Here is a 25,259-nt window from a genome sequence, read left to right as displayed (position 1 = left end):
GTGTGAAAGTTGGGGGATGGAGTCGGGAGTTTGGGGCAAGACAGCTTGTGTTCTCTAATTATGCATATTTGCTAGGGAGGTGGGGATCGTGTTGCATTTCTAGATACATATAGGGGCTCAGACTTGTGTAGGAGCAACACCATCTTTCCTAGAAACCTGTCTCTTTAATTCTGTGTGAGCACAGAGGTACTTTTACTATGTTTCTTCTGGCTAGTGGGGTTTTATTTTTTACTACCAAGCCTGGGCATAACTGGTGTCCCTTTGGTCTCAGCCTAACCCACCCCGATGAAGTGGCACTCCAGATGTGGCCCTGCTGGCTGCTGCTGACAACTGGAGCACCTTAGGCTCCTCATCTATGAGAAAGGAAAAAGCAAGTCTCATAGTAGATCAGGGCTGCTCTCCTTTGTGCAACTTAATTCCAAGTACGGTGGGCAGAGAAGGGTGCTGTGCCTTGCAGAATACCTTTGATTCCCTGACTTTGATTTGCAAAGGGGGCTGGCTGGGATGCCATGTGAGTGGAATCCAGTGGCGAAATTTTTATTTTGTAGGGGAACAGTTAGGGCCAGGGGCGTCAGCCTGCGAGGGCAATGGGGGGGGGCAGGCAATGTTGTTAGCATGTGACATTGCAGGTGTCAGCATCATACCTCCCTCCCTAAGCCAGGCAGAAGCATCCTAGACTTGGGGGAGGAAGTGCCAGACTTTAACACTCTAATGTACTGGGAATATTTAGGGAACTAGTCTAGTCCTCTTAGTCCACATGTGACTGGTGGAATCTTTCTCCACAAAAGAGGAATCACAGAGGTGGAAGTAGGGCTGGATTTAGGTTTGACGAGGCCCTAAGCTACTGAAGGTAATGGGGCCCTTTATATGTCCAACTGTCCTTTGTCAACAACAAATTGTCGCTGTTTTTTTGTGTCGAATATATGCTATATGGTAATTTACGGACCTAATACTGTAGGTATCTAAAGCCATTTGCACATAACAAATACAGTGGTACCTCGGGTTAAGTACTTAATTCGTTCCGGAGGTCCGTTCTTAACTTGAAACTGTTCTTAACCTGAAGCACCACTTTAGCTAATGGGGCCTCCCGCTGCTGCCGCTCCAGAGCACGATTTCTGTTCTCATCCTGAAGCAAAGTTCTTAACCTGAAGCACTATTTCTGGGTTAGCGGAGTCTGTAACCTGAAGCGTATATAACCCGAGGTACCACTGTAGGAGCCTACACAACACAAAGCACTGTTCCTGTATGTGAGTTTTTATTTGTTTTTTAACTTATATTTTGGAAATGCACATCAAGTCCCCCTTTCAATTATTTGGGCCCGCCCCCAAGAGAGTGGGGCCCTAAGCTATAGCTTGTTTAGCTTATAGGTAAACCCGGCACTGGGTTCAAGGGACCACAAAGGTCATCTAGTCCAACCAATGCAGGAATCTTCTGCTCAACATGGAGCGCAAAACCCACGACCCTGACATTAAGAGTCTCATCCTCTATCGACTGAGCTACCCCTGGCCAGGAAACTTTGGGAGAAGCTAGGGGTGGGAATCATTCCCTCTTCCTTTTGCCACCCTTCCTCCCCGTCCCCTGGATTTTCTCCCCGCAGCAGACGGAGACGAGGGGCTTGTTCTTTCTCCCTTCTCCCTTGCATGGGTGTCGCACGCACCACCTCGGGGTCAGATCCCAGAGTCCCAGCGAGGGAGAAGGGGAGGGACCAGCGGCTGGTGATGTCAGCTTGGGAAGAGCGAGGGAGGGAGAGGAGGGAGAGGGAGAGCGCGACGGAGGAAGGGAAGGAGGGAGGGAGGGAGCCAGAGCGCAGAGCCAGCGAGTGTTCCGGGTCAGGCGCAGGAATGAAGAAAGGTGCTGCTGCTGCTGCTGCTGCAGCCTGAGCGACGAGCGAGCCGGGCTCCGTGGGAGAACTGGGGGGCACTGATTGGACAGCGGAGGCCCAATAAGAGACAAAAGCAGCAGGAAGGTTTTCTGTTTCTTTTCTTTTCTGCGCGTAGTAGTCTGGAGCGGCAGGAAAGAGTTTTCTCCTGTCCCAGGCGAATGTTTGCAGGAGCTGCTGCTGCCGCCTCCTCCTCCTCCTCCTCCTCCGGGACTTGCTGAGGAGAGGAGAAGGCGAGGGCGGCCTCGAAGGCGGCTGCTGGCAGACCAGCGAAGCCGGCGTCGGCGGCGAGGGTTGCTAAGGGCCGGGTTTGGAGCCGCCCCCCTCCGCGCTCCTCTCCCCGCGCGCTCGCTGGCTGAGGGCGAAAGAAGCCTCTCTCTCTCGCGCGCGCGCCTGGCGCTGGAACTGGAAGGCGAGCCGGGCAGGGGGCCGCGGGGAGGCTGAGGCGCTGCCCCGAGTGGCCGCGCGAGCCTCGCGCAGCTTGCCGAGGGTTGGGCTGCGGGAGGCAGGCAGGCAGGCAGAGGGTTGCCACCGCCGCCGCCGCCGCCTTTGCTGCTATGTTTCACTGCATCCCGCTGTGGCGGTGCAACCGTCATGTGGAGCTTATCGACAAGCGCCACTGCTCGCTGGCCGCCGTGCCCGAGGAAATCTACCGCTACAGCCGCAGCCTCGAAGAGCTCCTGCTCGACGCCAACCAGCTCCGAGAGCTGCCGAAGGTGAGCGAGATAGGGGGCGAGGAGACGGCGGGGCCGCCCTTGGGGTGTGTGGGTGTGAAGGGAGAGATTCCTTTTCGCAGGTGGGTCAGGAATGGAGCGCCGCTCTCGCCTCCCCCTCCCCGACCCTAAAGGTGAAAGAGTCCGCGAGAGGTTCCTTCACCTCGGCTGGGACTGGGAGCAACCATTAGCAGGGAAGCGGGGGGGGGGGGGAGGTGGCCCATTGAAATCAGGGCCGTTTCTCAAACTTCTGAACTTCGCGGGCGGGGGTCCGCACTCAGTGCTCTTCTCGAGCCACCTACCAGCGCGGGTGAATGGTTTGCTCGGAAGGAGTGTGCCGTGACCCCCGGTCTCACGAGGGCATCAAGACATTCCGACGGTGGTCTCTTTGGCGCATGGGCTTCTGTCAGAAGCCCCCGCCCCCCCCCACCGCTCGCTAGTTTGGGATGGAACTACGTTGGGCGAGAGGAGAAAGTGTGGGGCAAGGAGCTGGCTAGGCAGGGAAAGGGACCTGAAAAACAGCTGTCTCTGCCTGGGCGCCAGCCTTCCTTGCCAACACAGCCCTAAGTCTCGAGTCTTGCAAGACCTGCTTTTCCGTATGTGTGATGGCCTGTTTGCCTTGTTAAAAAAAACAACAAAAACTGTCGTGCTTCACAAGCCAGGTACGAATGAGATTTTAGAATACCATCTTGTCAGGAAAGAATAAATGAGCGAACAAACTTGGGACCCAAGATATAGGAGAAGAGTGAAAGTGGTACTGGGCTCTTGTTGGGTAGACTCTATCTTCCTGACTCTATCTTCCTGATGTAAATTAACTTCTGGATTCCCCCCCCCCCGTTAATACTTAAAGGTGAATTCCCACTAAAGTAGTGCTGGAACTAACCTTCCATTTGCAGGTATTACTGTGGAGATGGGAATTGCGGTATTGTGTTCAATTAATGTGGTCATGAGGGTGGCCGCTTATAGTTGTTGAACTGGCCCATGCGCAGGTTCACCATGGAAAATAGAACATTTGGATTTACAATGAGATGGAGAAGACCATGTAAACTATCCCCTTTACACAGGAACTATTGCAAACATTGTTTTATAAATTCCTAGTCTCCTGCTATGGTTTTTTGTTTGTTTGTTTGTTTTTTGGAGGGGGGTTGTGAGTAAAACTTAACCACGTCAGCTCGAATTACCTTGCATCTCTTCTGAAATACTTGGGGTAAGTCTGTAGTGAGGCCTCATTATAAGTGAGTGATATAATCCATAGATGCAGCAATGGTATTGATATTTGCTGCTTTTACCAGTGGTTCTGAAAAGGGTCTTTAGATGGATTTAAGATATGGGCAGAAAGCATTTTTATGGCCTCAAGTAAGTCCCCTTCTGCCACTGTTTCCCCCCCTTAATGTAGATACTTCCCCTTTCACTGTACAAGTTTATGAATCAAGTACCACCTCATCTACATTTGTGGTGGTGAACAGCCTGTGGTACCGACTGGCTGAGTTGCTGTGGTTTCTTGGGGAACTAAGCCCTTTGCAGTCCAGTCTCTGTTAGGGAAGAGAAGGTTTTCGGTATGCCTAGATTAAAGTGGAAACACAGGGTATGTCTGAGAACTGGGATACAGGGAAGCTAAGTGACAAGCTGCACAGAGGACAGAGGCCGAAACAGAAGGACAGAACAGGCCAGGACCTGAGAGAGTAACCTGAAAGAAGCATAGGTGGAGAATTCAGCTTGAGGAAAGCTGCTGCTTGCTGTTTTAGCTACTGGATTTTGGTAAAAGTTTCCACGTGATGTGATGTACAAGCATGTCTGCTGAATCAGCATGCATGACACTTGGAGAAAACATCACCCTTATCTAGCTCTGGTCATGCTTAAAAACCCTCCCCACCATTTATGCGTGGCTAGTCGTGTCAAAATACTAATGAGCATTTCGATGTGCATATGAATCCGGAACCCACTGGAAACAATATGATGAAGACAGATGTGTATTCTGAGCCACATTTGGTTTATAGCAATGGTTCCTGATTCTATAAGACAGGGATGGGATACAGCTGGACTCTCAGGTCCCATTATCCCTGGCTGTTGGCTGCACTGGCTGCTGCTGCAAGTTGGAGTCCAGCAATATCTAGGTAATTCCAACATCCCTGCTGTAAGAGATGTGGAAGTCTGTGCTTTCCCATATTGTGCTTCTTAGCTGCTTAGGACTGCAAGCCTGCAGTGCACCCTTTGGTTCAAGTAGAATGGAGCAGAATCATCACTTTTGGTAGGTAGGCCATTTTTGAAGTAGAAAGACTGAGAATTATCAGTTCTCAATTTATAGGATGAGTGTTTGTTTGTTTCCTTTTGCTATTTTCACTCTTAGAACCCGTACCCTAGGGGCAAAGGACTTTAGCACCTATAAATTGTCAGAGGACCTGAAGTATTCTGTGTGATGATTCATTCCATCTAGGATATAAGGAACTATCTTGAATTAAATCAGGTTAGCTGAATTCCTTGGGAATGATAGATACAGTATACTGCTTCACTGCCTGTCCATTGATTTGGAATCAAACATTCTGTAATAAAAAGACCAATCAACACTCTCTAGTACTGGCTTTTCAAAATCTTAGAAAATGGTATTCTCAGTGCTTCCCCCCAGGGGGAACTTAAGAGTACACAGTACCAGCACCTCTTTTTTGGTTGTTTAAAAATGTGGCACTTACTGTAACAACTTCATGGTGCGTACCAGCACCTATTTTTCTAGAAAAATAGGTATTTCCTAGTCCTGCTCTCTGATATTATTTTACTGGAGATCACATTGCTCTTTCACTGAGCTATGCCTCTGCCCTATACAGTTTGTGCTTCCCCTCTGGAAAGGGAACTTCATTAGAAAAACTCATTCTTCTTAGATTGCCTTCTTCCAGGATTCAAAGGCACAGCTTCATGGGTGCAGACCTTTGTGCGAGTCATATGCCAAATCACTGAGCCATACTGTGTGTGTGTTTGTAGCTGCTTCATGCTCAAATATCATGCTGTGGTCTGTCTGTTTGTCTGGGTAAAGTCATTGAACCTGACAACATGCTTCTTAAAAGTGATAAACATGTTTGTCTTTCCATTCTTGAATTTTTCCTTTAAGAAATACAATACCTTCAGCTCCTATATTTGGTCTTCTAAAGAACTAACCTTATTTCTATTGTACTCTCAGTTTACAGTGACTCTTCTCAGAGCAAAACATGGTTAAGAAAGTATAACTGGTTTGCAGTGGATGTCTGAACTAGGGTGGGGGGAAGGCTTATGACTGACCACCAAACCAGAATAAGAAGCTATGGTTTGAAGTTGTTTTCAAACCATGGTTTTTGCCAACTCTGATTCAAGCCCTCTTCAGAATTTACTTGGGTTAAAGGGGCTGTATGAGTAGTAGGCACAGCAAGGCAGGACTACCGCGCCCCAAGTCACATTGCTACCTGCCCCCACACCCCTCTATCCATGCATTGTGTGGATGTCTTCATGGGGGAAGCCTGTCTACACACACAGGCACTCACTCATTCTGGCATCCTGATCATGCAGGGTCTAGTCCTGCTCACAGTAGACATTGAAGCTCCTCCACATGCAGCTGCTGGGTGACCTTGGGCTAGTCACACCTCTTTGAAGTCTCTCAGCCCCACTCACCTCACAGAGTGTTTGTTGTGGGGGATGAAGGGAAAGGAGAATGTTAGCCGCTTTGAGACTCCTTCAGGCAGTGATAAAGCGGGATATCAAATCCAAAACTCTTCTTCTTCTCTTGGTGGGCATGACTAACTTAGGTTTGTTGCTTTCAGTGGGTCTACTCTGAGTAGGACTTAGTTGTGTGTGGCCCATAGGGTTTCTGAATGTGTGCAAGCCTTTGTGCGTAGACACTGACTCCCCCTACTCAGACATCAACACCCACACCCTGAGGCTGCTTTTATGTGAGGAGCCCACTTCAGATGAGTAAGACATGAAGGGACTTTGGTGTGATGTCCGCCTGAGCAAAGGAGTTAGTCATCACTCTTTTTGCAGAGATGCTGCATCCTGGTCAGGGGAGTGAACTTGTTGTATGTTTGTGTTTCTAGTCTATAGTTACCACAAAGTATGGCTTGGTGTGTTTTCTGAATTCAACAAAAGTGTTTCATTCATTCATTCATTCATTCATTCATTTTCATCTGCCCTTGCAAGAGCAGTGCCCAGTGATGTATGGTTAGTAACATGTCAGATCCAGGAAGTGTTTCTAGGGCTTGAACCCAGGTCACATTCCAGCATTCCACTTGCTTCTCCCCACAGCCAAAGAAAAATAACCACCAGCTGGTAAATAAAGGTTGCATTTTATCTGCGGCCCTTGCTTCCGTTGAAATTGTTTTAGGGAATATTGTGATTTCCAAGGGCTGTAAGGCAGGAACTGGCAGGCTTTAACACTTGAGGGTTCTATTTTGTTTTGTTTTACTGTAGCTCAGTCAGTGGCAGCTGCAAAATAGAGGCTCGACTGGGTGGACCTGATTCAAAGAATTAGAACCAAGCTCCCTCTGAGCACATGCCCAGCCCATAAATTTATGATCAGTACCAGAAATGAGCTCACAACATTTTTCACATGAAGGTCCTACTCTTGATTCTCCTCCCGACCCCTGAACTTTCATTTTCATAAACCTAGTTGGGCATGGGGGTTGGGAGAGCTTCGTTGTTAAACAATTGGAAGTCAGAAACTTTTGCCAGTCTCCTAGAGATCTGTCAATAGATCCCAATCTACCTTTTGCTGACCCCTGTTTTGAGCTGCTTTGAGTAGTCCATAGGTATTAAGAAGGGCAGGATAGAAATTTCTACGTAAACAAAAGAAATGTGGTTCCATTAAAATAAAGCTTTACCAAAACCTTTTATTTACTGGCAATGTGATGATATATATATATATATATATATATATATATATATATATATGCAGGTTTTGGTGTCTTCGGGTGTCTTCCCGTGTAAGAGTCGGGGTGTCTAGGCGACGTTTCGACGAGGTCTCACTCGTCATCTTCAGGCTGGTGCTTTCGGCTTCTTGTTACTGGAACAGAGCAGAATCTGGTGTTTGAGTTCCTATAAATACTGTTGAGGGGTGTGGTGTATAGCCTCCAACGTTCTGGGCAGAGAGGAAGTTCCTAGATTAGTGTGCCTTTTCTTCTTTTGTTCTTTAATTACTTGAGGGATATCTTGAGTGATTTCATGAGTGATATTCTGAATACCACTGGGTGGGTCATTAAGTGTAGATTAGTTGCTAAAGCTTTCGTGTCTTGACCTCTTGAGCTTGTGAAGAGTTTTTCTGAGAAGATGGCTGTGCTGCATTTAGTTGTGCTCTGGCTTGGCTTCGTGTATAGGGGCGAGCTGTGATTTTGTGCCTTGTGCCACAAGAGAATAATCATGGAAGCCATCGAGATAGAGAAACACCCTCACAACATGAACAAGCGTGATGACACGTCCCGCCTGCCAGACATCTGGAAATTAGCCCTCCCCACAAAAACCGACACCAGAACCAGAGGCACACAGAACGCCGTCACCAATCAACCACACCAGACCCAAACCCAGACCCTCTCCACAGACATATTACAGACTCCATCCAGTAGCCAAACTATAGTGGCACCTCCGGATGCTGCACCCCCCTGCAATCCCTACACAGATCTGGCTGGCACAAGGCACAAAATCACAGCTCGCCCCTATACACGAAGCCGAAGACACCAAAACCTGCATATATATATATATATATATATATATATATATATATATATATGCAGGTTTTGGTGTCTTCGGGTGTCTTCCCGTGTAAGAGTCGGGGTGTCTGTGCGACGTTTCGACGAGGTCTCACTCGTCATCTTCAGGCTGGTGCTTTCGGCTTCTTGTTACGTGTCCGCGCTCCGCCCGCCGCGTTCCCGCTCTTGTCCTCCGCAGCCGCCGAGCACCTATATATATAAACCTCTGCCAATACCTCTCTCTGGTCTAAATAACATTTTGTGCAGTTTACCAAACATCTGAGTGTACATATTTTCATTTTTAACAATGGTCTTTGTTTTGCACCTTCCAGTATTTATTATTATTTATTGAATTTTATATCCTGCCCTTCCTCCCGAAGGAACCCAGGGTTACAAGCAGACCCACAATTTAAAAACGAAGATATTTAACCCCCCCCCACTACAATTAAAAATACTCTAAAACCAGTAAATCTGAAACATTCTAAAAGCATAGAGTTAAAAATATGATTCCACTCAGTGGTCTCAGTGTTGCCAGGAACAGTATTCTTTAGCTATCAAATGCCTGGGTAAAAAGGAATGTCTTCAAGTTTCTCCTGAAAGTTGCTGATGATAAAGATGGGTGCATCTCCCTAAGGAGAGCATTCCACAAACATGGGACCACCACTGAAAAGGCCCTGCAATGAGTGAGCACCAACTGAGCACCCATTGCTGACAGCAGCACCAAGGCATCTGCTGCTGATCATAGGGTTATCTGACATGGTTGATATCTGGGAAGGTACTTCCTTCACTATATTTTATGCCTTCTTATATGCATGGGCTACACAGTCTAGCAAGTGACTACCAGGAACACATCTTTGCCTTTCTCAGTTGTTGTCATTGCAAGCAGGATGGCTTACAATCGTGGATTCATAGCTAACAGATTTATCAACATCAGCTGTAGTTTGGCTCTCAGATCCAATGTCCAGAACTCGGCAATTCCATAGTATAGATATGGTCTTAATAAATAAAGAAATTGTCCAAGGTGTGAAAACATTGAAAGGCTGCCTAAATTAGCTCTCTGAACATTTGATAACTTGTGCAAATAAAGGGGGGGGGGAATTCAATGTATAGTAGAGACAGAAAACAATAACCCCCCACACCTGTCCCGATAGGGGAAAACTTCCAAAGCATAATGGAAATCTCTTTGCCACCCTGATTATGTGTAGGAAGAACAGATCAAGCAACGTGTGGGGTCAATGCAGTGTGCATGTTTTTATAGCTATTTCCTTTCAGGAAATATATAACAGAAGCAGTCTTTTTCAACCTGCTGTCCTTTGGATGTTCTGGTCTACAGCCGCCGCCCCCCTCCCCAGTCCTGACCATTGACGATGCTGGCTGGGGGCTGATGGAAACTGGAATCCAAAACAGAAGGTTCTAGAAGGCTGCCTTAGCAGTTTAGTATAAAGGGGAAGGCTAATCACAGTTAGGCAAGAAACAATGTGTTTTCGTTTGCGAGCCTTGAGACTTTAAAGCAATTCATGCCTTTCCCTGAGAGATGACAATATAGGATGTGTGTGTGTGTGAGAGAGAGAGAGACAGAAAGAAACTAAATGGCATTTGGAGGATGGCGAATACATAATGGAACTGACATTTCCTTATGCTAATAATAATAATAATAATAATAATAATAATAATTCTTTCCACCCAGCAAGTTTTATCACTGAAGTGGATGGCTTGTTGCCTGAACATTCTCTTTTGAAATATCTAGATTCTCTGGAACAGCAGGTTTTAAGGCATGGCTTCAAGTCAGCTAAGGTATGCAGGTGATACTGTACCATGAGCAAGGCCAGACATATGTGAAACTGGATAATTGAGGTTCCTGCAATGCTTCCGTATATATTGCTCTTCCTCCAAGGAGCTTGGAACACTATTATTCTAGTAATTCTCCTGTGGTGGAGGAAGGGGATCCTGTGTGGGTTGTCACTGCCCACCTCTCCACTGTCATGAAGTCAGGCTTTCGAAAGGAGACACCTGTGGTGGGCAAGGCATTCTCCCCACTAATTCAATTCGTACTTAAACAAGTAACTGTGTGGGACAAAAAACAAAACAACATTGTTCCGGCTTAGTTCCAGTAGTAGTGGAACTGTGTTATATGCCTTCAGACTGCTCTCTGGGCCATAGCTGTGTGGATTGTGAACGGCAGCGCTTTTTGGGATGTAAATGTTTCTGACAATACTGCTTGCGTAGTTTCTCAACTATACCCAGGACCCACAAGAGAATATCTCGTGTCTCATGCCTTGTTGATGCCTTAACAGTCCCTAACGTTGTTTTCACAGGTGATTAGTCACCTTTTGGCTTCTGTTCTTACAGGATGTTACTGTGTCCTGTTCCCACACTAAATGTGAGGCGATTTACAATTGGTCCTGATTCAGCCATGTGATAGTGTCGATTTGAAAGCAAGTTTTCTAGTTGGGGTTGCAATGAAGTGAGGACAAAAGATAGCGCAAGTTGCTTCAAGGTTTCGCACGCCATTGCGAGCAGTTAGGATGTTTTTGACAATAGGCATCTTGGTTGGCTTCTGTGAGAAAACAAAATGCTGGATTAGGTGGTCTGATCCAGTCAACTCTTCTTGTGTTGTTATGATAGCAGCAACATATATATGTGGGTATTTGAACTTTCAGTTTAAAATATGAATTGGTACATCACCTCCTTAAATTTCTCATTTTTAATACTTGTGACTAGTTTTTTTTATATTTCAAGCTAAACTTGGGGTTGTTTTTTTAATACTTGCAATGTTCTAAAACAAATATGATACTCTAATTCTGATTCAGTTACCTGAATGCCATTGCTTAGGTAGCCTGAATTGCAGCACACTTGCACAAATGGGAGGTAGGAGCAGGTATATATGATATATTCAGAGATACAAACCACCCTACAAAGGCATGGATGGCTGCAGCAGCAGGGAGGATATTCCCTCCAAACACCCTCATGGGTACTGAGCAAGCCCAGTGCCTGTAGAATGCTGACTGAGGGAAAACACCTTGAAAACTGGGTGGGAGGAAAAAATGGGATGGAGGGGCTAGAAGAGCAGCATGGAGGAAGAAGCACAGAGATATAAAGATGCTTGCCTGTTTACTTGCTCTGCATAGCCTTCTGACTGAATTCAAAGGCCTGCATCAAGCACCCACCCGCCCCTGTTTGCATGTTACTTTTTGTTCCTCTTATTGTAAGTTAATATGATCAGAGTATTTTCATTGTTCCTTGAGGCTCTTCAGACTGCTTAAGTGAAAGAGCACTTGGATTATTAACATGCATTTAAAAAATAATAATAATAAATTGCTCTGTAGTGGCTAAATGGGTCTAACAACTTCTTTAATTTTATACTTTTCTGCAGCCTTCTTAAATTTTGGACGCATTGTCAAAAGGAGTGTAAGTGCTTACAGTTTAGGCTGCAGGCTGGCCAATGACCCAGCAGTCTTCATCAAGGAACTTTTATCCCAGCCTTTGGGAAGGTTTGATGTTGGGAACTACTCAGAGATTTCTCCTGCTTTTGTTTTTAGCATTTACAACCCATCTTTCCTCCAAGTGTCTCAAGGTGGTTCTCTCCTTCTTCATTTATATCCTCACAACAACCTTGTGAAGTAGTTTAGGTTTTTTATATCTTGCTGACATTTCTGTTTCTTTTATTGTGAACATTTTATAGTGTTCACTGTTTTCTTTCTTTTTGTATGTGACATATGGTATCGGGTGGCCTCTAAGTTAGGTAAGTAAACTCCATCCTAGGATCCTCCAAAGCAATTTGAAGACACATGAGGCACACCTCTGATGCTAAGCCAGATAGACAGAAGTGCAGGTCTTCAAAAACCTGACGAAACTCTGGATTTAGCTGTCACGTCATGTCTTTCTTCTCTGTCACAATGTTTTATGACAGCCTTTCCTCTATAAATTTGGAGTGGAAAACCTGGTTTGAAAACGCCTTAAATCAACAGGGTGCAGGCCTGCACTCAGTTACACCCAAGTGCTTCCAGTAACACTTGTTTTCTTGCAATGTGTAGACATACTTTAGCAAAACCCTTATTCTCAACAGTACAATAGGGATTTTCATCTGTCCTTGTAGTGAAACCAATGTGTACCGTACAAGACCCGGCTGGAAAATGTGGGCTTAAATGGTGGATTTAATGAGGGAAAGGATGGGTTGCGAGGATGGGAGGGCATATAAGGGACACAACTAGAAATGTCCATAGCCCAGTAGGACAAGCTTATGTGAGAATTAGTGGGAGGTTCATTGCATTTTTCCTGTGTGACCCCTGTGTTGAATTCTTCCCTCTCCCAAATAGGCTTGCATGTTTACACAGAACCGCTTAGCATCATGTATTTGCATTCTTACAAAAAATGAAATGTATCCTCTGCCATTATCTCAGGTAATCTCTTAGGAACCATAGGCAGCTCCCTTATACTGTTGGTTGATCTTACTTTGTATTGTTGATACTGACTGGAGGATGCTCTCCAGGGTTTCAGCTAGGGAGTCTCTCCCAACCATACCTGGAAATGCCAGGGATTAAACCTAGGAGCTTTCGGATGCTTTACCACTGAACTATCCCCCTTCCCCACATAGTCCACATACACACTTCTTCTCTTCACATGTTTGCTGCCTCCAGATTTGAGTGGACAACAATGTGTAGATTAGTGGCAGGAAGGGAGTGTGGACCTTTCCGTCTTGGGATGTGACTTGAGATTTCATTCTGTGCATCATTAGTATCTCTCTCTCTCTCGTTAATCCCAAGTGCTTTAAAAGTAGCTGCAATGAGTGTGGCGTACTTCAGATTTCAACAACTGCTGTAATTACTTGATGCAGAGCACTAACTCAGTAATTGCCCATCTTCATGAAAGCTTTGCAATTAAGGGGGGGGGAATATATTTAACAAAATTCATATATTGCTTTGTTTTAATAAAACTTCTAAGTAGATTAGAGTAGACACATGTAACTTCTTTGCAATGTTAGAAATTAGCCAGGCACCAGGTGCATTTTGTGACTGGTGTGGGTCCAATTGCAACCACATGGAGATCTCTGGATGCCAGGCTGATGACTGGAGAAAGCAAAATGTCACTTAGAGAAGGACCTGAAGTAGTTACCTTTGAATTTGTTTTATTCTGGATTGTTTTATTTGATGTTTTAATGTGTTGCAAACCACTTTGATGTATTTTCTTTAAAATATAAAGCAGTGTAGAAATGAAAACAACAACAAATCCCATTGCAAAAAAACCCCAAACACCACTTAGACATTCCATTGTGGCGACCATAACCTAGGTCTAAGGTGCCATTTGGCAATTAGATTATATATTTAAGTTTCTAATACTGCTTCTACATGTCTGGATAGGCTTGCCCTAATCAAAAATGTTTTAAGCAGGCACCAAAAAGAATACAGTGTACAGTCAATAGGAAGGTAGTTGCTAAGTGTTGATGCAACACCCTAAAAGCCCAATTTCTTGCATTCTTAGAATGAGTATTACGTGGCACCTGGAACAGTAACAGTGCTGCAGATTGAATTGCTCAAGGGGGCATGCATAGGTTAGGGCAATCCTGCAAGTAAACTGGTCACAAGGGCTTTAAATACAGATAGTGATGCCTAGAATGTGGCCCAGTAACAAATCAGGTTCTATATGCTGATGGGGTCTTGGGAAGCTCCTCATAAAGTGCATTGAGGTAATCTAGTTCAAAGCCACCACTGCCTGAACTTCTGTGGCCAAACTCTCCAAGGTGGTCATAGCTGGTGCAGCTGATAAAAGGTGCTTCTAGCCACTAGGGCTACCGGGGCCTCCACTGACAGATCTGGGCCCAGAAGCACCACAGGGTTGGGCTGCGTACCTATACTAGCCAGTATTTAGTTGGCTTTAGAGCGAGATTTGTGTGCTTGTCTTCATCCAGCATTCTTCCTTAGTCTGAAGTTCCCCAGAATGCCAAGGAGCCGGCAATTGTGTCGGCTGCCCATTTCATCTTTGCATTGCATGGCGAGAGCAGAATGGCCAGCTTCCCCCACTGCAAAATCTCCCTGAGCATTCGGGAACACATCAGGTTCCATCAGTCTCAAACTAGGTAGTTCCCTCACTGATAACTTCTGAAGGCTTTTTAAAAAACAACAACAACGGCACAGACCTGTAAAACTCCAAAAAATATTGTTTCTTAAAGGGAAAGTTTGTGCCATTCAATTCACTTTCAGGGGACTATAAGGCAAAGTCAAGGTATTTAATGTTTTCTTTCTTTTGTGCTACATTGTTATGTTGTTCAGTTTTGTGGTTGGTTGTGCAAGAATTACTTATACAAAGTGGCAGGCTGGGTTGTTTACTTATTCTCCATGGCACTGCTGGTAATGGAAGTAATCTGTCTACATTCTCTCTTCCCCTTTCCCACTGCTGAGCACGACTATCCGGCTTGTTACTGTATGCCCCAGTCCTTGTTTCTCTGTTTCCAGTTAAACTGGCCACAGATTCGGTAGCATCCAGTAACAAAGTATGATTATAGGTTTCCTCTGCAGCAGCTGGAGGTGAAAGCTCTTTCCCTCTGCTGTGATCTGATGAGTCTCGCAGCAGATGCTCTTTAATCTTCACTGCTTTTGCTGCTCATTCTACATGTTGTGTGCGTGTGTGGGAGTAAATCTGTGCCCACAAGAAAACAAAACAAAGCAATGATTTCAGTGCATTACTGAAGTGAGCATGTGGAAGTTAGGTTTTGCAGGAACTCTGAATTATCTGTGACAGAAGGCCCTCACTTCTGTTGAGTTGCTTCCCCATTCCCTCCTCACCCCCGAGTGGGTCTGCAGTAATGTAGACGGGCTCAAAATTGGCCTCTTTGTAGGAGTGTAGGTCACACAGATGAGAAGCTTTTCTGAGCACAGCAGCCACAACTAGACTGGCAAAGTCAGAGGGAAATGCCAGCATTTGCTGAGGGTTCAGGCATTCTGCTCACTCTACCTCCTGTCTACCTTTTCAATCTTCTTATTTTGCTAACCCTGTTAGACTTGAGATCACCTGCCAGATCTCAAGTGGGTGAGCCACGCCCAGATTTTGTGGATGTTTTGGTTTCAGCATGATCCTGCAAAGGTTTGCACTCTTTAATGCCTCCCCTACCTCTGTTGTCTAACCTGTGTTACTAATTATGAAATACCATTCTGTGAAAGAGTACAAATTGAACTAGGCATCTATTAAAGACTTAGAGGCATTAAAAGATAAGGCGGCCAGCTTTTTTGTATTATATGGCTTGGTTGTTTGCCACTCTGCACTTCTTTTGGAGAAAGGATGAGACAGAAATTTAAAGGGGGGGACACACAGTGAGAACCATGCTTATAACACTTGCCATGTGTTAAAAAAAACAAAAAAACAGCTAAGGTGTTAAATCTCCAATTTCTGTGAGATGGTGTTTACACCCTTGTTTGTTGGCAAAACTGACTACATGTGTACAAATAAGTAAGAAAGGACTACTGTTAATTGCTCCATGTGGCATCTATTACCGGCAGTGATAAGCTACTGAATGATAAAAGGTCATGATATAGCTGGTGTGATTTTCCCCTTCCAACACACTGACACATAGCATTTTCAAATGCTTCCACTGGTACAGAGAAAATCACCAGGCTGCATGAGGTAGCTGCTGTACACTATCTGTCTACCATGAAATAACAGCTGCAGTGAGGGTGATTCGAAAGTGATCTCTATTTGGTATCAGTAATGTTTAGACTAGCTAGTGGGTAGCCCTTGATTAGTATGCTTTAGGTCAATTTTACATGATTGGGAATGACCGAAAAATGTTAAGAACGTCAATGTTGCTATGAAAATATTTATATACTGCTAAATCTTAAAGAAAATATCAAAACAGTTCCCAGCAACTTTACATAAAACCAATACAATAAATTCCATGTAATGTTTTCGAAATCAGAGAACTATTATGTGGAAAGTTGTTTTTGTTTTGTTTTGTTGCCAATTAATTTCTATTGAATTTTACAAACTTTTAAACAAATCAACATCAAATTTAACATCAAACCATTCAAAAGTTGTATTCTTAAGTGCCTAAAAAAGCCTGATGAAATAGAAAAGCTTTCAGCAGGCATTTCAAAGCTGGAACAGAAGGAGCCTGTTGCCTCCCTATCGGCAGAGTGTTCTGCAGGACTGTGTTTATGAAACTAAAGGCTAGGTTGCTTGTTGTTGTCAAATGAGCCTCACCTACTTGGCTAATGACCAATGATGCACCGGCAGATAATCTCAGTGATTTTGTTAGAGTGTGTGTGCAGAGGGTGAGTAAGTGATCCTTGCAGGGTGACCCTGTGCATCCCTTCTTAATGCACCACAGCAGCAGATTTGTGTTGTGTGGCTGGAAAAATCCTAGGCACTTTGAAAATTGCTCCTGGTGCTTGAGGAATTTGAAATATTTCCCCTTAATTCTGTGCTGGTCTGTCTCCTAAAACAGCAACTCCACTCCCCACCAGGTTGGTGTTTGGATGTTTTGTATGGGGTTTGGTCCCATTTATGTTAAGCAACAAAAACAAAGGGCTGTTCCTGTTTCTGTGACTACATCTTTTAAATGGATGGATGTCCAATACAAATTGTGGGATGGAGGGGCAAATGCTCATCTTTTTCAGTTCTCAGCTATTGGCTAAAATCTCATCCACTCATTAAAACTGAGGTGACTTAAAAGCGGATGACAGATCTGGTTCTCCTTCTTCAATAAAACTGCTGCATTAATCACAGAGGTGTGACGGAATATATTCTTAGCTATATCACATAGCTGCACCATATGCACCATATCCAATAACCCTGGAATCCCCATCATCACACTCAAAACCTCCCTTGGCACCTGCAAAGATCTTCTGTCCCAGTTTCTTAAAATCATTGCTTTTTGGCTTGCAAGGGGTGTGTCTCACCTGCTTTTGTCTGTCTTTTTGGTTGGAGGTGGGTGTTTTACCTGTTTGTGGGGTTGGTTCTGAGCACTGCCAGTTTTTCTTCTGTGAAATGGGTATTTTGTGGTGCCCACAACAGTTTTTAAAACTTCCAAATGTTTCCCTTGGCTCGAAAAGGGGTGTGTGCGTGTGTTAGGAAACCTCTGCCCTGATCTACCTACTGGGCCTTAGTAAATGGAGGAAAACAGTCACAAATTACTAACACTATACTTGCGTGCAGTGTAACCACTACATCTTTAGACTGAATAAGGGAAGCTTACAATCATTGCTGTAACATTTTATAAGATGCATCCATTGCCCACAGGCACATGGGTGTAAGTACATTTTTTAAAGTCCTAAGCGATAATTACAAAAAAGAGAGGCTAAAACCACAAATCACCTACGTACAGGTGAGCACTCATTTCAGTAATGGGTAGTGGTACAAAGTTTTGAAGCTGAATTATATTCTAGGTTGGAGCAGCCCAGAGGTTCAATGAAATGGCAGAGGATGCCATGAGAATGCCATGCCAAGTGTTCTGAAAAAGTGGGTCCTGTCTCTGGGAGTCCTTTGGGATCATATTCAGGGTGGAGTGAGAGAAGGAAAAAGGAGGAAGAAAGTGCAGTGAGATTCCCTTCCCTTTTTTGTTCAGGGTTTTGATTTGAATCACCACATGAATCTCTATAAAGACAGTCTTCTTGATTAAAAGCTGTTCGCACCCAGTGAGTAAGATATTGCATACCTATTCTGTCCACAAGCTGAGGAGGATTGCTAGCGTGAGGGAGACTTCTCGGAAGTTTGTTCCTGTAAGACTTCCTCATGTAACATGTGTGGGATGCAATATTTGAATAGGTTGTTGTGTACAGATTGCAGGTTTGACTAGCACAATTGGTATCCCAGGTAAAATTCAGGTGTCAACAGTGTGATCTAAACCTATACATGCCAGATTTTTATGCATGCACACCATATCGAAGTTACTGTATATGGCTTGTGGCTTCTGTAAGCAGCATGCTGGGAGGAAAGACAAAGTCAGATGGTGGTAGCTTCCACTTACTGGAGGTGTGGTTTATGGCTTTGCCTGTTCATCTCATCTGACAACTTGAGAGCTCTTGATATCATTTCTGCAAGGTGGTAGTGGTACGAAGAGGGAAGGTGAGCAAAATAAATGTCTGATGTCAACGTGACATTTCACATTATGGATTTTTAAGTTGTGCTTTTAAAAAATTATGCAAATTGGTTGCCGTTCTTGTGCACAGAACATATTTCCTGGACCGTCCTAAGTTGCTCCTAAGTTGCTCATTCTCCTTGTCTCTTTTGGTCAGGCTGCTTCCAAACTAGCTTTGACTTTACAAATGTTGACCTTTTTTTGCTAAGCTACTGCAGACAGCTTGGGGTCAGCACAAAGTACTAATCACAGGAGGATTATAAGCAAAACATTTCATTGCATGCCACATAGAAACCTTAAAATGGGCAGTGTATGGTACCAGCAAATTTCTAATACTTCTATTGTATGTGGGTGTCAGAATCACTACATATATTCACTGTTCAATCATAGAACAAAACAAATGATGCAGAGGTAGTACATCTTACTTGCTTCATTTTCAAAACATCAGTTTGGATGCAAGTTTCCCTGATTTACAGTATCCTTCTAAATATTTAGAATTTGTATCACTTAATTCAAAACCTGAATGCTCCATTCAGCTTAATTAAAAGCTGTCCACAATATTTGCATATTTTTGGGTGGTGGTGGGAAGCACACTTTCTATTCTGCTACTTTTAATAATATCAAAACACACACGGGTTAAAGCAGGTAAGGTTTGGCATGTGGAGGAAGAAGCAGGGAAGAGTGTTTTCTTATCTCTTCGGGAACAGCAAACACATCAAGTTGTAAGTTCGCCCCTAAGGGATACAGAATCCTTTGATCCTTATCTCCAGGAATCCCCAAAATGCACACTTCTGATTTGCAACACAGTGTTGTCGACTCTACTTTAAAAATTAACATAATATATGTGTTTAAACAATTTTCTTTCCTCTAGAGCAGATCTGTCCAGCCTGTGGGCCCATCAAGCTGAACGCAGCACATTAGCTTGCCTCTTGCCTGCCAGCACAGCTGTTTTTGCAACAAAGAAAAGATTTATTAAGCCACCCCACAGCTTGTGATCTACTCTGGTGTGTCACAAACTGTGCAGATGTGCTCTAGATTTACATGACAGGAATGAAATATGCTTGTACCTTTTTCTTCCACCACCTTGTTAAAAAAAAATGCTTTCTTTTCCTGCCTGGTGCCAGAATTCCTCTGGAGAATTGCGATGAGTTCCTATGCATTTACAATGGAATTCCCATCCATTTCAATGAATGGAATGGTTTCGTGCTTGTACAGTGGTACCTCAGGTTACAGATGCTTCAGGTTACAGACTCCGCTAACCCAGAAATAGTACCTCGGGTTAAGAACTTTGCTTCAGGATGAGAACAGAAATTGTGCGACGGCGCAGTGGCAGTGGGAAGCCCCATCAGCTAAAGTGGTACCTCAGGTTAAGAACAGTTTCAGGTTAACAACGGACCTCCAGAACGAATTAAGTTCTTAACTTGAGGTACCACTGTAAAGGGAAATGTATGCGGAGCCACCTCTCTCCAGCTAAAGAGAGATGTGTGCACTTACACCGCTCCAGAACTAATTTTTTATTTTTTATTTATTAGATTTATGTACCATCCATCATAAGTTCTCAGGGCAGTCCACAGAATAAAACAAGTAAATAAGTAAAACGAAACAGCAAAACAATACCCCCCCCAGACACTTTAAAAAAGGGCTGCAGAATATTAATCAGCCAATATTAATTAATTAGATGAATGTTCAACTATGTGGAATGCTGGGAAGCCATCCTGTGTGCCTTACTGTTGCAGCAAGCTGTGCCGAAAAAAGGACGATCTAGTCATGAATTTCTGACCCCATTTGAATAAAACAAGGCAGCAGCACCCTTTACGTGACAATTGTATGCTACCACTGCACAGTTTGTAATACCCAGTTGGAATAAAAAAGCAGTGCATTTGTTCCGATATACTGGTTATGAGGACAGAGCACTGTTATATAGTGATATAAGCAACTTAGCTTGCAGAAATAGGCAACCTGACCAAGGGAGTGTGGCGATGAAACTCTATTGTCTTTTCAATGCATGGGGATCAGGAGAGTGAGAGCCTTATCATTGGTTGTGCAGTGGTAATCATGAAATGTGTTGGGAGGAAGGGCTGATGCAAACGATTTTGCTCTCTCCTCCATTCATTCAATTGATGTGATTTAGAAGGTAAGAATAGTCTTTGGGCGACGAGACAAAGTCTTTGTTGTTGTTGTTTAGTCGTTCAGTCGTGTCCGACTCTTCATGACCCCATGGACAAGAGCACGCCAGGTATCCCTGTCTTCCACTGCCTCCCGCAGTTTGGTCAGACTCATGTTTGTAGCTTCGAGAACACTGTCCAACCATCTCGTCCTCTGTCGTCCCCTTCTCCTTGTGCCCTCCATCTTTCCCAACATCAGGGTCTTTTCCAGGGAGTCTTCTCTTCTCATGAGGTGGCCAAAGTATTGGAGCCTCAGCTTCATGATCTGTCCTTCCAGTGAGCACTCAGGGCTGACTTCCTTAAGTCTGGTGAATGAAGTAATGAAATCTTCATTGTGAGTAATTGAAAAGATGCTTCAGGTGAATTCGCTGTGATCACAGTTAAATATTTAACACTATTTCAGGCAAGGGGAATTTTAGCAGCAAAGAATCACCATCAATGTTAGCTTTGGCCAAATCGGCTCACATGTTAATGCTGTCATTCAGACTTCACCCCATGCATGCATACTCACAGGGGATATTCCACACTGGGCAGTCTCTGTCAAAGAGTGAGATTTAAAGTGTCACAAACTAGGGAACATTAAATGGTCTTTGCTATACCACCTGGGTTTATTTTTTAATGGACTACTAACATGACTACCTGCAGTTTTTGTATATGCACTTAACAATGGATAATTGTTTTCTCTTTCAGCCTTTCTTTCAGCTTGTAAAGTTACGAAAACTTGGGCTTAGTGATAATGAAATTCAGCGGCTTCCTCCAGAGATAGCAAACTTTATGCAGCTGGTAGAACTTGATCTGTCTCGAAATGGTAAGTCTGACTATATGAATACATACATCTTCTATATGGAATTGTTTTAAGGATTGTTCATGGTGAGTCAAGTTTAGTACCTCCATGCAGAACTGTTTAGCCAAATTGAACTGCATTTACTCTCTCCCTACTTGGAAAAGTCACGGGTTGCATGTTTGCATCCCCACCCCAATTCAAACCCACGCAGGTGAAGGGCTAAACCAGCACATAGGCTCTAAGCATTAGTCTTGTTTCCTTCCTAACATGTTGGCTTATATGCATCTTCACATTTCCAATATCGTGTAATACGGTTTCCTTCCTGGGTGATGAAATAGGCTAGGCTACAGGTGGGCCACCTGTGGTCCACACAGGCCTTTTCTGAAGCCCACCGTGGAATGCCCATCCCCACTGCCACTCCTGAATGCACTGTGCTTCCTTCAGCCTGCCCAAGTTTGCAGACTGCTGGGAGCACAATTTGCATGTGCAGGAAGGTGCATGGCAGCGGAGTGCAGTGAAATTTTTCATAGGGAAATAGTTAGGGCCAGAGACACTAGCTTGCAAGGGCCGTTGGGGGTTCATGTGTCAATGTCATGCATATGATGTGATGTCACGCACATGAGCATTGCGCCTACAGGGCTCTGGGAGGATGCTGGAGCCCTCCTGCTTCCTTCTAAAAGTTGGATGGGCTTTGGGAAGATGGCAGGACGGATCTTGGACCCATCAGAGCCTCACACCTCCCTCCATAAGCTAGGCAGAAGCTTCCCAGGCTTTAGGAAGGAGGCACCAGGGGAACATTTAGGGCACTACTCTAGTTCCCTTAGTCCAATGATGAATTATTGTATTTTAATATTTTGCTGGAAGCCGCCCAGAGTGTCTGGGGAAACCCAGCCAGATGGGCGGGTGTTGTTGTTGTTACTGGTACATGGGATAACTCCCCCTTTTCACCTTGCTCCCCATCTCTCTGCCCATTTCACACATCTCTACTTCCCAGTCTGAGAAGCTAGGCAGGGAGAGAGAGGTGCGTGATGGGATTGCTGAAATCCCCCCCACATGCCTCTGGGCCAGAAAGGTTGCCCGCTCCTTGTCAAGACATTCTATTGATTGCACTGGGGCCCCTTGAAACTGCCTCTTTGAGCTGCCTCACTTGTCACTGTGGCATGTAGAGGTTTTGCCACTTCCTGTGGGAGACCAGCTGCTAGGAGGTTGAAGTGCCAGAAGAATGGGGAACGTTCATGTGATGCCCAAATACAATGCCTTGATTGTTCTGTGTGCTATGGCAGATAAGAAAAAGGCAAACCATTATGGGAATGGTAGTTTTAAGCTGTCTCCATGAAGCATATAGTGCAGACAAGCCTATAGTATCAACATTTTGGCACTGGGGAATAGTGTTCTAGCTGGAAAAATAACTTGGGTGGAACATTATTGGGTTGAAGGTGCCAAGTATCTGACAGTGGCGAAGATTACCTTCATTGAGATACTCCAGCAGAGCGCCGTACCTTAAAAATAAAATAAAATCTGGTGTTGAAACTACATAACATGTTTCCAGTATCTGTATTTGTAAAGACTTTGTCAAGAGAAGTTTGACGTTTGCAGAGGTCTGTTTTATAAAAAATTTAAAAAAATTGTATGGAGAGGCATCACTCACAGGCTCAAAGGGTATGGATAGACAGAATGATTGAAATTAGCAGAATGATTGAAGAGAGGCTGCCATGAGAGAAAGGAAAGAGGCATGGTAATAGTATTCTCTGTAACTTGTATAAACACTGCTAAGGAACATAGCTGTGGATCAGGAAGTCCCTGTTCTAAAATCTGAATCTATTATTAACTTGCTAAATGACTTTAGGCAATATGGAGGATAATAGTACTGGCTTAGGGTGGGGAACTAGATCATTATATTTCCTGTCCTTCTTGGGCCAAGTTAGACAGGTGAGCTGCTGGGTGATCATTTGCCAGTATAGGACTTGCAGAGCATTCCACAAGATGGAGCTTTGTAAGGGGCTTCTAAAGACCTGACAATTAGGAAAAAAGCTTTTCAGCTTAGCCATGGTTTTACCTGCCCAGCAGATAGTGGTGGATAGCCATGGCTTGACTTGAAATGGACTTGCGAGCCAAGTAGGGAGGTCATGTGTGTGTGTCTGGGCCTATTGGGTTATTGTACCCCTATTGAGTTATTGTAAGATTTACAGCAAGATAATGGTAGCGAAGCACTTTGGGTGTTTAAAAAAGCTCAAGTCAAATGATAACATTGCAATTGCTACTATTCTTTTGTTAGTTCCACATAGGTATTAGGCTGTCACATTGCAGGGGTCCCTTCCTTGAGTCTGGCAGAATAAGTCAAAAGATTCTAAGCCTGCATGTTCAGAGGACCATGCTGTAATGGTCTCGCCAAACTTCAGTCTTGAGCTAAGTCAAGCTAGCTGTGGAGACAGCTGCCACACCCCTCCTGGCAAAACAAAATAGGTCTGGTTTCTTTCTTGTTCTTGGCAGCTTACTGCTGCTGCTTAGGGAAGCAGTGGCAAAAGCAGGGGTTGTACATGCAAGAGCAGCAAGGCCTCAGACCTTGGAAAACCCTAATTATGGGGAAACAGAAGCTGCTCTTTCGATTCTTGGCTGTGCCTCAGTATCTCCAGAACAACTTCTTCCTTACTATTAAGTGTCTGTAAGGTTTAAGGATGTGTGTTATTCTTTTTCAGTGTTCTCCTTTATGCTTGGAGTTTTAAAGTGTTTGTCTAGCCTATCTCTCCCAGAGCCCATATTGCAGCAGTTTTAGGTTTTTTTTTATTTATAGAATTATTTAAAGGCCACCCTTTTGAGCACAGCTCACCCAAACAGACTTCCATCTCATGAAAACAACACTAGAATATGTCCTTTCCACTCCATAGATGTTGGGTTGCCCATTTGATCATCCAAATGTCTACTTTCATTGTCTCTTCTCTTCCAAAGTGTTTACATCAAGATGGGAACCCAGTCACAAACACTATGTTGGGGCTTTAAAGGCCTGAAAATGAGTGTCCTGTCTATTGTGAACCGAGTGATAAGTATCTCCTAAAAAGTTGAACCTATTGCTTTCCCAAGCACTATTTGTCTTTCAGTATTCTTGGTGTTTTGCTGCAGAGTGATAAGGAGTGAGTTCAAGAAAAGCTGAGTGAGCAGCTAAGATAGACTACTTTTTGTTGAGCATTTGCTATATTCCACACTCTCACTGTAAGACTTTCCCATTGCTAAGTAACTCACTGTCATACTGGAATTATTGGCTGTTTCTAAATTACCTGTCTTTTTAAAGCATTCATCCTGGTTTGTTGACACAAAGTTTCTGGGGTGGTTATGCAATATCCACCGTTTGTTGAGCATTCATTCTGATTTGTTTGTGGGGAGGTTATACAAAGTCACATGAAACACTTGTTATCCTATGATTTCTAGTGTTTTCCCCCGGGACTTTCCAATTTTTATTTTTGGAAGTGGCTTTGTTGTGTATCGTGGATTTGCTGGTATGTAGTTGACTCCTACTGCAAAATAACAATTGTCTAGAAGTGACCATCAAAGAGCCATCACAAACTCAGTCACTTTCCCCTCCTAATTAAGTGGGACTGCTGTTGTGTGTTTAAGGATTGTAGTAGTATGTTTCTTAACAGGTCAACTCCACAGCTAAAGTGTGATGGAGTAAATGTTGATTTATAGGTTTACTGTTCAATGTAAATATAAAGGATGAAGAAGTAGGTAATGTGGATTAATTATTTCCTGCACCTCCCACTTTTTAAAAAACCCTGGAAAAAAATCTTCCTTTACAGGTTTCTCAGGTAGCATTATGACATATTGCATGCAAGGGTGTGGTTTGAAAGTTAGCTATATTTGTTAATACTGAACCACTTTAAAAATATGCAAATATTTACACACATTTGCAAACAACTAGAGGAGTAACTGAAATGTTCAAGTTCTAAGTTCAACACCTG

General features: G+C 44.0%; 1 protein-coding gene across 1 annotated transcript in view; it reads left to right on the top strand.

Moving 5' to 3' along the window:
- The first annotated feature begins 1,783 nt into the window (after nt 1-1,783).
- Nucleotides 1,784-25,259, top strand: part of LRRC1 (leucine rich repeat containing 1) — a 59,166-nt gene continuing 35,690 nt past the window's right edge. The window contains exons 1-2 of the mRNA XM_082218326.1: nt 1,784-2,595; nt 21,213-21,330. Coding sequence (XP_082074452.1) covers nt 2,437-2,595; nt 21,213-21,330 — 277 coding nt within the window. The 5' untranslated portion in view covers nt 1,784-2,436. The remainder of the gene's footprint in view (nt 2,596-21,212; nt 21,331-25,259) is intronic.

Source organism: Podarcis vaucheri (genome assembly GCF_965113315.1).
Source record: "Podarcis vaucheri genome assembly, chromosome: 3".
Lineage (NCBI taxonomy): Eukaryota > Metazoa > Chordata > Lepidosauria > Squamata > Lacertidae > Podarcis > Podarcis vaucheri.
Note: the sequence above shows the minus strand (reverse complement) of the source record. Positions and strands in the feature narration are given on the sequence as shown.